Raw genomic sequence first — 13,182 nt, 5'->3', positions numbered from 1 at the left:
AAGACAAATTTCTCCATGAGGATTAATAAAGGGTATTCTTTTTTTTAATATTTATAAAAGAGACAGTTCCATTCAACTGCCTCGCATGAATAAAATGACCACAGCCAGGGTAATAGTAATACAGTGCTATGTTGTACAGGGGACATTGGGAATGCTACCTTATGCCATCAAGTTGATTCAATTCTTACATGTTAAGTGTTGCTGTTGGCCAGGGTTGGCTCCTGGTAAAGCGCTTTGAGCACGTTAAGTGGATATTGCGCAATATAAAAGCTCACGTTTTTTTAAATACATGTTTGAATAAGGAGAGCTAGGAAATATTTGTCTTTAATATTTAAGCTCGCTTAAGAATCTTAGATTTTGCGTCAACGATTTAACAAACTGTGTCATTTATCCTATTTGTATCCAAGCTGATCAAGCCAAGTAAGAAAGATTTAAGAAAGCATTGTCAACAAGGACATCATCAAGGATTGGAGAGGTTTTTCAAGTTTACAGAGAAGTAGGGTCAATGACCAGCATTGAGTGGCGCCAGTTTGTGATAGATGCATCCCTCAAAAGTCTCTCCCTTCGCCCCCCCCCCCCCCCCCCCCGACGACAACCCGGTCATGAGAATGGGAGAGTGAGTGAGTGAGTGAGTGAGTGAGTGAGCATAGCTGCTGAGCGCGATAAGCCATCGTATTTCATTGTATGTTATCGTGCTTCAAGTCATCTCGCCCTAGTTCTATTTGTTGCATTGCGGTTGACGCCTGGGTTATTCCAATCTACCCTGGGAATAAATCATAAAGACAGCGTATTTCTCCATGAGGATTAATAAAGGGTATTCTTTTTTTTAATATTTATAAAAGATTTAAGAAAGCATTGTCAACAAGGACATCATCAAGGATTGGAGAGGTTTTTCAAGTTTACAGAGAAGTAGGGTCAATGACCAGCATTGAGTGGCGCCAGTTTGTGATAGATGCATCCCTCAAAAGTCTCTCTCTCCCCCCCCCCCCCCCCCACCTCCCCCCCCCCCCCCCCCCCCCGCGCGACGACAACCCGGTCATGAGAATGGGAGAGTGAGTGAGTGAGTGAGTGAGTGAGTGAGTGAGTGAGTGAGTGAGTGAGTGAGTGAGTGAGTGAGTGAGCATAGCTGCTGAGCGCGATAAGCCATCGTATTCCATTGTATGTTATCGTCCTTCATTGTAATGAACTTATACAAATGTCTTTAGTTAGAATCGTTTATTAATGCTAGTGAAGGACATTAATATGTGTGTGTGTATGTTTGTGTGTGTGTATGTGTGTGTGTGCGTGCGTGAATGTTTGGGCATAATTGTAAAGTGTCGCTGAGCACATATTATGTGGCGATTGGACGACATGTCGAAAGTTATTTATTATTGTTATTATTATTATTATTATTATTATTATTATTATTATTATTATTATTATTATTATTATTATTATTATTATTATTTTTATTATTAATATTATCATCATCATCATCATCATCATTATTATCATCAACATCATTATTATCATCATCATCATCATCATCATCATCATCATCATCATCATCATCATCATCATCATCATCAGTATTACTCTTATCATTATTATTGTTATGAAACGGGAATGGAAAGTCAACCCCAACAAAACGAGGTCTGAAGTACGATCAACTCCTGCCAAGGGAGGCAAAAAAAAAAATTTCCCTTCTATTTTTCTCTTTCCTTTGACTAGTGCTGTTTGATACACACCTTTTTCAGAATTATATAATAATGATAATAATAATAATAATATAATAATAATAATAATAATAATAATAATAATAATAATAATAATAATAATAATAATAATAATAATAATAATAATAGATCTTTATTGTCCATAAATATGGCAAGTTGTCATTTAGTTACACTTGGTCTAACGTTAAACGATAACTGTAACATTGAACAGGTATTTCACTCCTACTTATTTCTCTCTCTCTCTCTCTCTCTCTCTCTCTCTCTCTCTCTCTCTCTCCTCTCTCTCTCTCTCTCTCTCTCTCTTCCTCTCTTTCTTTCACACGTGCGATATACACAACATAAACATATTCATTTCGTTTTCAATTTGTTACGATTGTGGCAATTCGACACGGGAGTTTGTGATAGATGCATCCAAAAAAATCTATACATCATGCTCCCTGCCCTAATCTGATAAATGAAGTAGAAGTTATCTATCCAAAATATTTTCTAAAAAGCGTTTTGTCAATGCATTACAGAGTAATTAGCACTGGTACGCGTAACGCAAAGAGCCCAGAGCCGAGATTACTTCCACTGCGACCCCCTTTGGCTTGAATTGTTAGACAGGCTCTAATACACAAATACCGATACAAAATGTCAACCTGTTTCCATGGTAACCAAAAAAAAAGGATATAAACAACAAACAAAAAATATTCCTTCACAGATGTAATAGCTTTTCCTTTTGAAAAATAGTCTTATAAGGCATTTTAAAAAAAATATAACGCCCGAAGCTAGGGAAAGAAAATTGAAGTAAGTTTTTAAAATTTTGTTTCGTATTTTTTCCCTCTTTGTTTTCTTGGATAGTTTTCTTAGAATTGTGACTTACTGACTAAAACCAGTATTAAAAATGGTTGAACATGCGGCGATGTGGTCTTGTAGTATGACACTCAATTTCGGATCGGAAGGTCCTGGGTTCAAGCCTCGCTCGGCACATAGTCGAGTCCTTGGAATAGACTCTTTACTCACCTTCTCTCACCTCACTCAGGTGGAAAATTAGTTAACAGAGTTGTAATATCGCCTAACAGGCGTCATGTCTCGTTCTATATGTTAAGTGTTGTTGTTGGCTTGGAATCCCTTGTAAAGTGCTTTGAGCACGTTAAGTGCATATTGCGCATTATAAAAGCTCAAGTTTTTTTTTACATGTTAGAATAAGGAGACCTAGGAAATATTTGTCTTTAATAGTTTAAGAAACACATTTAAACAATAAAAGATATAGATAGAATGAAGTTGACGCATCTTGGGACTTTGTTATTGTTTTTTGTCACAACGTTTATTGGTAATTCTCACTTAACTGTATTATCCAGACTATAGAAGTTACACAGTGTTTTGTGTGTTGGTCCTTTATACTTCCGGATGGCAATCTTGTAAGTTTCTTAGCCAAGCGCATACTATCTAGAGATAAAACGAGGTTGACGTTACTCGGGTCTTTGCTATTGTTTTTTGTTTTTGTTTTGTTTTTTTGTTTTTTTTGTTGTTTTTTTTTGTCTTCCATGTTTATGAGTAGCGGAGTTTAACCTGATTTTTGTAGCGTTTAACGGACAACAACTTCTTGCTACACTCTGGACAGGGTGTTTGTCTATCCCAAAGTACTTTCAATCAGATCTATATCCAGCTTCCTAATCAATGCTGTGTGGGAGAAGTGGTAAACGGAAAATTTACAAACCAACCCTTTAGAGAGGGATTTTTAGAAGTACAAACTCGAATAATTATAATATCATAATTGCATGTTTTGCACAAATAGCTCCGACATAAAAACAATTTGACGATATCGGTCATTGTATAGGTCTTTTCCGCGCCAGTAAAGATAAATTAGATTATTGAATAGTAAGGAAATGGTGTTGTTGAGGACCTGGTTTGAACATCAGCTGTTAGTAGTAGAGGTAGTAGTAATAGTAGTAGTAGTAGTAGTAGTAGTAGTAGTAGTAGTAGTAGTAGTAGTAGAAGTAGTAGTAGTAGTAGTAGTAGTAGAGTAGTAGTAGTAGTAGTAGTAGTAGTAGTAGTAGTAGTAGTAGAAGTAGTAGTAGTAGTAGTAGAAGTAGTAGTAGTAGTAGTAGTAGAAGTAGAGTAGTAGTAGTAGTAGTAGTAGTAGTAGTAGTAGTTAGTAGTAGTAGTAGTAGTAGTAGTAGTAGTAGTAGTATAGTAGTAGTAGTAGTAGTAGTAGTAGTAGTAGTAGTAGTAGTAGTTAGTAGTAGTAGTAGTAGTAGTAGTAGTAGTATAGTAGTAGTAGTAGTAGTAGTAGTAGTAGTAAGTAGTAGTATAGTAGTAGTAGTAGTAGTAGTAGTAGTAGTAGTAGATAGTAGTAGTAGTAAGTAGTAGTAGTAGTAGTAGTAGTAGTAGTAGTAGTAGTAGTAGTAGTAGTATAGTAGTAGTAGTAGTAGTAGTAGTAGTAGTAGTAGTAGTAGTAGTAGTAGTAGTAGTAGTAGTAAGTAGTAGTAGTAGTAGTAGTAGTAGTAGATAGTAGTAGTAGTAGTAGTAGTAGTAGTAGTAGTAAGTAGTAGTAGTAGTAGTGTAGTAGTAGTAGTAGTAGTAAGTAGTAGTAAATAGTAGTAGTAGTAGTAGTATAGAGTAGTAGTAGTAAGAGAACGTAGTGTAGTAGTAGAGTAGTTGTAGTGTAGTAGTGTAGTATGTAGTAGTACGAGATAGATATAGATAGTGTAGTAGTGACAGTGTAGTGAGTAGTAGATAGACGAGATGTATAATATAATAAGTAAGTAGTACTGAAAGTAGTATATGTTATAAGTAGTATTGTTGACGATGGCAGCTAGTAGTGTAATAAATATAGTATAGTAGTAGTATAGTAAGGAATGAATAAATTTAAGTTGATTAGACTAAGAGTGATAGTAGTATTAGTAGTAGAAACTTAGTAGAGTAGTAGAAAGTAAATATAATGTATAGTAGTAGTAGTATAGATATAGTAGAGTAAGTGAGTTCGTATTATTTAGTAACAAATAGAGTAGTAAAACGTAGTAGGAGATAGTATATTAGTATAGAATAGTAGTAGTATATAGTAGTAGTTTATAGTAGTGTTATGTAGTGATATATATAGTAGTAGTAGTAGTAGATAGTAGTAGTATAGTATTATTTTCGTAGTAGTTAGATATGAGTAGATTAGTATAGTAGTAAAGTAGTTAGTATTTGTGTCGTAGTAGAATTCGTAGTAGTGTAATTAGTATAGTAAGATATGTAGGTCTTACTACTAGTAGAATAGTAGTAAGAGTAGTATGTAGTAGTTATGTAGTAGTATATAGTAAGAAATAAAGTAGATGATAAGTACAGAAGCATAGTGTTAGTATAGTAGAATAGCTAGTAATAGAATATAGTAGTAGTATAGTAGAATAGTAAGTAAGTCAGTTAGTGAGATGTATTAGAGTATTAGTATTTACTAGTATGTATTGCTAGTTGTAGTAGTTAGTAATGTAGTATGTTTGAGTAGTATTGTAGTGTATATGCATGTGATAGTATGTATAGTAGTTATAAGTAGTGTATAGTATATCGTATATAGTAGTAGTAGTTCGTAGAGATAGTGATTCTAGTAGTTATATAGTAAACGTATATAGTAGTAGTAATATGTTTGTAGGTAAATTTGTATTATGCGTAAGTAGTAAAATAGTAAGTAGTAGTATAGGTATTGTAGTTAGTGTTTTAGTAGGTTTATAGTAATTACAAATGTTGTGTAGCGATAGTTGAGTTTAGTATAGTAGTCTTTAGTAGTAGTTATGTTATATGCATCAGTATAGTAGTATAGTAGTAGCTAGTAACGTATTATCCAGATAGTAAAGTAGTAGATTACAATAGTTTAGTAGTAGTATGCTGTTATATCGATAATGTTAGTCTAGCAGGATAAAATTATATTTGAGTAGTAGTAGAGAGAGTAGATAGCATAGAAAGAAGAAGAGAAGAAGAAGAAGATGAAGAACTGAAAGTAGAATGAGTGCACTGTTGCTGTGGCTGTTGCTGCTTTAATGTTGATATTGATGATGATGATGTTGATGATGACGATGATGATGATGATGACGATGACGATGATGATGACGATGACGATGACGATGATGATGCCGATGATGATGATGATGACGATGATGATGACGATGACGATGACGATGACGATGATGATGCCGATGACGATGATGATAATGATAATAATAATGATGATGCTTACCTCGAAAAGTAGATCATCATGTTCATCAAAAGGGTGGCCGTCCAATCTGTTGACGACTTGGGCCACGCCTGTGTTCGTGAAACAAAATGGAATTCATAAGAATCACAGGAATGTAATATACCAATGTGAAATTGAATGAAAGCTTCAATTTAATATACGAAAACAGATAAAATGGATGAATGAAACACTACATAGACGAATGAGATAATTACTATTACTATTTGTTGATAAAGGAGAAACCGAAACGTCCATTTTATTTGTTTTCGTTTATTAAATTGAAGCTCACATTCAATTTCACATTGTTATGTATTTCTTCGAGCTTCGAGCAGCGCCTTTTACATTAAAATTCACAGGGCATGGTGGGATTCCCTCCCCCCCCCCCCCCCCCCCCCCCCCACTCCCTGAATAGAATCAGCCCTTTTACCCATGAGAATGTAATCTATGCCAGCGAGTGTATATGACACACAAATAAAGAGATCGAAAACGACCCAAACAAGTGTTTGTGAAAGGTGCCAGACAAAGCAAGAAAGAAAAATACAAAAAAAAAAAAAAACGTCCCAAAAATGCAGTCTACCTCGACGGATTTTTGGGGAATAATTTTATTTTCTTGTATTTTTCTTTCTTGCTTTGTCTGGCACCTTTCACAAACTCTTGTTTAGATCGTTTTCGATCTCTGTATTTGTGTGTTATATGCACTCGCTGGCATAGATTGTATTCTCATGGCACCGTTTCATAAGCACTTGTTTAGATTATCTATCTTATATCAGTGCCTGCTCCCTAGTTTCTTAAAGAGATCGAAACGGTGACCTTCCTGAGTATTTATATAGCGCAAAATCCGTTAAATATTCAGCCCGATAAAATATTGTTTTGCTACCATTGGTCACACATTTTGTATTATGGCCGTAACAGACAAAATGAAGTTGACGTCACTCAGGTCTTTGTTATTGTTTTTTGCCATCCGCGTTTATGAGTAATTCTCACAAAACTGTTTTTGCCGGATAGTTCGAAGTTTACGTCACTCCTGTCTTTGTTTTTGTTATATGCCATCCACGTATATGAGTAATACTCACTAAACGGTATTATCCAGACTATAAAAGTTCATGATTACACATAGTTTTGTGTGTTGCTCCGTTATACTTCCGGATGGCAATGTTGTGAGCTTCTTAGCCAAGCGCATAAAATCTATATTTGCGCGAAATTGAGGCCACTCATCTATTTTAATTAGTAAACTACTGTATTGTGGACATTAACATAGCTAGAGACGAATCTTTTGAGACATGAACATCAATTTCGGGCCGGTAAAAAGTTTGTAGGTGCGAGCATATGAATTTTGCAACTTTAAATTGACCTTTCTTTGCATAAAACTCAATCCGATGTCAAAACACCCGATCTACAAGGTGGGCCGCATTTTAAAGTTTTATCATAGTATTTCTTTAATTAATGAAATAGGATTCCAAAAATATAGAATATAGAATAAAAGCCTAAAGTATGTGGTTAATATCCCGCATTTCAAATACACTCTCTCTCTCTCTCTCTCTCTCTCTCTCTCTCTCTCTCTCTCTCTCTCTCTCTCTCTCTCTCTCTCCCTTACTCTTTCTCTTTCTCTCTTGATCGTTTTAACTTTAATAAATATACTTATTTGCATAGCATCACGCCGGCATAATTCTAGAATGGGTGGGAGTTGACGGGTGGGCGGAAGGGGGGGGGAGGGGGGGGGGGCTGTGTGAGTTCACAAATTTAATAACAACATTGAAATCCTTCCTAAAAGGAAAAAAAGCAATAATGAAAGGAGCAAAAAGCATGTCCGGAAGAAACATTCACTTGATATGATCACACTTTCTCTTCAATCACTTTAAATGCTTCCAAACTCACACTGCCTGAAGCTTGACATATTGTTTCCTGTTTACAAAGACCCAAAATGTTCGTTTGTCAAGAATGTAAGGAAATAGATCGCTTTTCTCTGCATTTGTCTTGTCTTTCTTATCATTTATGTTGACATGTTATCCATTTGTATTACTGAGCGAATGCATTTTCAATATAAAAATGTGAATTAAAAAAAAAAACAAAAAAAAAAAAACAATAACAAACGAAATTGATTGCTTTTCAATTTTTTTTTCTCAACCACTTAAAACAAGGTTTCTCGTGTTGGAACGATTCAGGCAGAACTTGTAAGTTTTTTATTTAAATGTGTAACGTCAATACTGCTCCCAATGACCAAGTGTTTAATGGGAAGCAGAAGTAGTGACGTCATATCTTCCTCAATCCCGGTTCAAAACTTATTGGAAGTGTGTTATCATCCTCCGGACATTGAATAAACAGCGAATAGTCTACGTGTTCAATCAGAAGGTAGTTACTATTTTAGTAACATGATGTATTGGCGCAGATACTTATGATCGCGGGGAGTAAAAGAGCGAGGATGGGTTATAATATTTTTTTTTGAAATTCCCTTTATTCATCCCATAGGGGAAATTTGTCTCTATGGTCTATTGGAAGGGAAGACCGGAATAATCCAGGCGTCAGTCGCAGTGCAGCACTGCACACCAAGCTACGGCGGGGTGACTTGCTCAAGGACACACAGCGCAGGGGCGGGTAATCGAACTGAGTACCTTTCGGGTACGAAGCAAAAACCGTCCGGCTGAGACACGCTCCCCCCCCCCTCCATTGATCTATCAAAATCTTTATTGGCGACCAGCATGCATTTAATTTAGGTTAGAAAATGAGATGCACTCACTCAGAAACTAGAAAATGAATTTGCACAATGTATGTATCCAGTCCACCGAAGGACTGGGTTCACACTTCCAAGGATATTGGCAACAGTATTTGATGATATGCGTCTAGGTAATATACTCACACCATCCACCAACCAGATTTAACGTACGAATACACAAAACTATGTGTAACCTCGAACATTTATAGTCTGATTGATATAATAAGTTAGTGAGAACTAATCACAAAATTTGATGTGTAAAAACAATAATATAAGAGCTGGGTGACGTCAAGTTCGTTCCTTCTTTTCCTAATTTGTTTATAGGGAAGAAAAGTTTGATATCAAAAGAACTGGTTCCTATCTCATTGAAAGTGTACAACTACTCTTCCGGAGACTGAATATATACCTTGTGTAAATTCTGATTTCAGAAGGCATCTTATTTTCTAGTCTAAATATATGCTGGTCGTCAATAAATAATGCTGAAATAATGCTGAAAACTTATAATATAGCGCTATAACTCCAAGAAACCAGACTCTAAGCGCTTAAATTATAAATTACCTTGGCTGAAACATAATCATTCACACATACAAACACACACACACACACACAACAACAACAACAACAACAACAACAACAACAACACGCAACACAAACCAGACCTATCTTGTTTCTCATACCATATAAAGATCATCCATCTTCGCTCTTTTACGTTCCAGTAATCCTTAGAATCTGACTATACATCAAGTTACTAAAGTAGTTATGCCACCTTATGATTCAACATGTACCTATTCATTAAAAGTCCTCTGGAGGACTGGTTACATAGACACTCCCAATGATTTTGGAAACTAAAAAAAAAAATCAAAAGATGTGACGTCACATCTTTTCTTCTCTTATTACATACCTAATTAAATAATATAAACATAAAAATAAATAAATAGATAAATAAATAAATAAATAGTTCTGACCTATGATTTAGAACCTCCTTAGAATCTGACTATACATCATATTACGAAAAAAGTTATGCCACCTTATGAGTCAACATGTAACCTATTCATTATTAGTCCTCTGGAGGATTGGTTACATACAATGATTTTGGAAACAATAGAAACAGCAAAAGGTGTTATTCTCTTGTCTTATTACGTACCTTATTAAATAATATAAATAAATAGATAAATAAATGAATAAATAAATCAGTAATACTGACCTATGATTTGGAAGCTCCGATTTCTGACAGGTTTGCAGAGAATAGACCGTGTAGTGATCCCATTGACTGTTTCACTCTGAGAAAAGGTAAAATATGAACACACCATTCAACATTGTCAAGAAGCAAAAAGTCATTTTCTTAAAATATCAAAATATCAAAACAAAAACAAATTAAGAGAAATTAACATCATTCAAACAATATAACAAATTGATAATCATCGGTCTTTTTGTTTTTGTCTTGTTTTTTTTTTGTTTTTTTGTTTTTTTGTTTTTTTTTGTTTTTTTTTTTGTTTTTTTTTTTTCGTAATTTGGTTTTTATTACTTTTTTTGTTACTTTTTAAAATTTATTTTAAAAATTTGATTGTTTTTATTATTTTATTTTTTTGGTTGGTTTTAGAACGAGGGAAATTGAAATTAAAGATCACTTGTTTTAGACTTTTGTTTTGCTTGCTTGATTTTTAAGGGTTTTACGGCGCTTGCAAAACATTTAGGCCAATAAGTTCCCGAGAAAAAGTAAAACAAAATGAGAGTTGATTCAAAAAGGGAATAGATGTTGATTCCAAGAGCATAACAGCAATGCAATCAGTCAGTTTGAGATCATCTTAAAATTTCATCCAAACACCATTGGAGGATCCCACTATGAGGAGTACGCTCAAACGTTTACAAGATATATTCAAAGCAAAAATATGACTATAAGTACAGAACGGATAGATGATGAAAAAGGACAAGAATATCAGCTTGAAAAAAAAACAACTGTACAATTGACTGTTTCCCTTTCAGCCAGGGACTCCATCCAGGGCCATAACGAAACAAGGAGTTTCATTCCAAGACAAAGATAGAAAGCAACTCGGAAAAAAGATATATAAGGGGATAGAAGACATGGGAAGTGACCTTCTGCCCACTATGGGAGGTCAAGGGCCCAACCATTTAGACACTGGAAACATGTTACACTTAAAAAGGATGATATTTTAATTCACTCCTTACAAGCTATTTTCAGGATTTTCCCCAAAACTTTTCACCCTAACACAAAAGTATATTTTTTATCACTCAAACACAATAGCAAATAAGTTTTTGGGATACCGTCAGATGGGGTTACTTTGCCTTTAACGATTTTGAGTATTTTGAGTATTCTCAGGCTTGTTGCAGTTATTTCCCTGGTGAGAGGCCTTGCTTTTTTATCAAAAGATATAACTGTCAAAATACTAAATATAATCTAACTTGTCCAAATCTATAAAAACAAAGTCACCCCTTGAGGCAAAGTCACCCCATTTGACGGTACATGATTTCTTTAGCAAAGCATGCATTACAACACACTATTCATTTTCTTTAAATAAGAAAAATGTCGGTTGCATCGTAACGAATGTGACGATTTCCTATAGTTGGTAAGGAGAGGGTTAAAATGAGAATCTGGCAATACTACCATGCTCAGAAGAAATTAAAACGTATCTAAAATTTGGGCCAGAAAACGTGTTCTTCAAATATTGATCGATTGAAAGGACCTTCGATTTTGAGAAAACTCTCAAACCTGGGACTTGCCAGGCTTTGTTACATTTACAAGAACATTTTTTCTTTGTTTGGTAAAGTTTGTTTTGATCAAATAAATTATGTGTAGTTTATACAAAGATAAACTAGATAAATTCTACTGCAAGCAACTGAGAAAAGCACTAAGAGTTCAGTATCCAACCAAAATCACAAATAAATCCTTTTAATATGAAACAAATAATGAAGACCACTCTCCATCGAAATTCTGCAACAGAGATGGCACTTTTTTAAACATATTCTGAGACTACATTCGACAATTTCTGCCAATATTGCAATGACCGCGTATTTCAAAAAGTGTGGAAAATCATTCAAGGGAAGGCCAATAACAACTTTACCCGTCCGGCTAAACCAAGAACTAAGGACATTGGAAGATCAGCGACTGAATCGCAACACCATTGAGGACCTTCAGGCATTGCAGACGATTGATGTGGATTGACAACGTTGGTTAGCCATAGAGCATGAACTGGTGGAGGCAGCCGAGGAGTCCCAGTCCGATGCCAGGTATACGATAGGCTCAGAAGTCAAGTAAGTCATATACTTAATGCTTTTGAATTTGAGTTTAGAAATTTAATGTTTGTGCGACTTACGACTGGTAAGGAGAGAGAGAGAGAGAGAGAGAGAGAGAGAGAGAGAGAGAGAGAGAGAGAGAAAGAGAGAGAGACAGAGAGAGAGAGAGAGAGAGATCTAAAGGAGATCCACTTACTTGGTTTTCGCATCGTGGATCACAGGAAGCGTCGCTAATGTTGACAGTCTCTCCGCTGACCAGTACCAATTCCGCTAGCTTGCTGGTCACTTTGGTGATAGGAGGGGTATTGTCCATGCTGTGAATGGTGAGAGTAGGTATTGTGAAGGATTGAATTAGGTCAATATTTCATTTCTACGCGAGATAAGTAAGTAATAGGAAACAATAACGAGATGTCAAAAAAGAAGGAAAAAAAAGCTGGTTCCAATCTCATTGGAAGCGTGAGACCAGTCCTCCAGAAGACTGGATGCATTCATTGTGTAACTTATCTTCTGGTTTCTGAGTTAATGGTATCTTATTTTCTAGTCTGAATGAATGCTGGTCGTCATTTATGAAGGTAATCCAGCCTTGTTCGTTTATATCCCGCAATCATAAGAACCTACCCAGACGCCTTGCTACTAAAATAGTTGTGTCACCAATTATTGAACTGCATATTATAAGTAACCTATTCATTGTAAGAATGACTGTTTAAACACGTCCAAGGAGTTTTGAACCGTAATAGAGGAAGGTGTGACGTCACGACTCTTTTACTATTTAAAAATAGGTAAAAATGTCTGACGCCACAGCTTTTACTCTCCCGGTTCCAAAATCTTTGAAAGTGTGTATAATATATCCAGTTCTTTGAAGGACTAATAATGAATCGGTTACATATTGAATCATAGAGCGTTATAATAATTTTAGTAGCAGGATGTAAAGGCAGATTCAACTATCAACGTTTATAGTCTGATTTATGTATTTAACTGAGAACTAATTACTCATTTGTGACCCACCGTGTCAAAGCGGTATTATGTCGGGATACACTAGGTTAGGGAAATTGAATTCATATCCACAAATATCAAACTTGGGTTTACTTTCTCTACGTCATGGTGGAATATAAATACTATTTATTGCTTTGCAAAAACTTCTAAGGTTCGATTTCTCATCATTTTATCTCTAAATTTACATTTTTGGGTTATGAATCATCTCGACATAATACCGTTTTGAGACGGAGGGTCACATTTGGCGGTCTAAAAAGACAATAACAAAGAGCAGAGAAATAGCATGTCTATTATTCATTGCACTCGCGTCCTTTTTACAT

At 35.2% G+C, this 13,182-nt stretch overlaps 1 protein-coding gene across 12 annotated transcripts in view; it reads right to left on the bottom strand.

The window, feature by feature from the left end:
• The window catches only part of LOC144957484 (dual 3',5'-cyclic-AMP and -GMP phosphodiesterase 11A-like), a 241,841-nt gene that overhangs the window by 37,696 nt on the left and 190,963 nt on the right, over nt 1–13,182 (bottom strand). For all 12 annotated transcript variants that reach the window (XM_078888782.1, XM_078888784.1, XM_078888786.1 and 9 more), the window contains 3 exons: nt 12,066–12,183; nt 9,822–9,897; nt 5,911–5,978 (listed from right to left, as the gene is read on the bottom strand). In XM_078888782.1, coding sequence (XP_078744908.1) covers nt 5,911–5,978; nt 9,822–9,897; nt 12,066–12,183 — 262 coding nt within the window. The remainder of the gene's footprint in view (nt 1–5,910; nt 5,979–9,821; nt 9,898–12,065; nt 12,184–13,182) is intronic.

This window comes from Berghia stephanieae, chromosome 12 (genome assembly GCF_034508935.2).
Source record: "Berghia stephanieae isolate SIO BIC M18660-M18661 chromosome 12, UCSD_Bste_1.3, whole genome shotgun sequence".
Lineage (NCBI taxonomy): Eukaryota > Metazoa > Mollusca > Gastropoda > Nudibranchia > Aeolidiidae > Berghia > Berghia stephanieae.
This window is presented reverse-complemented; position numbering and strand designations above follow the sequence as displayed.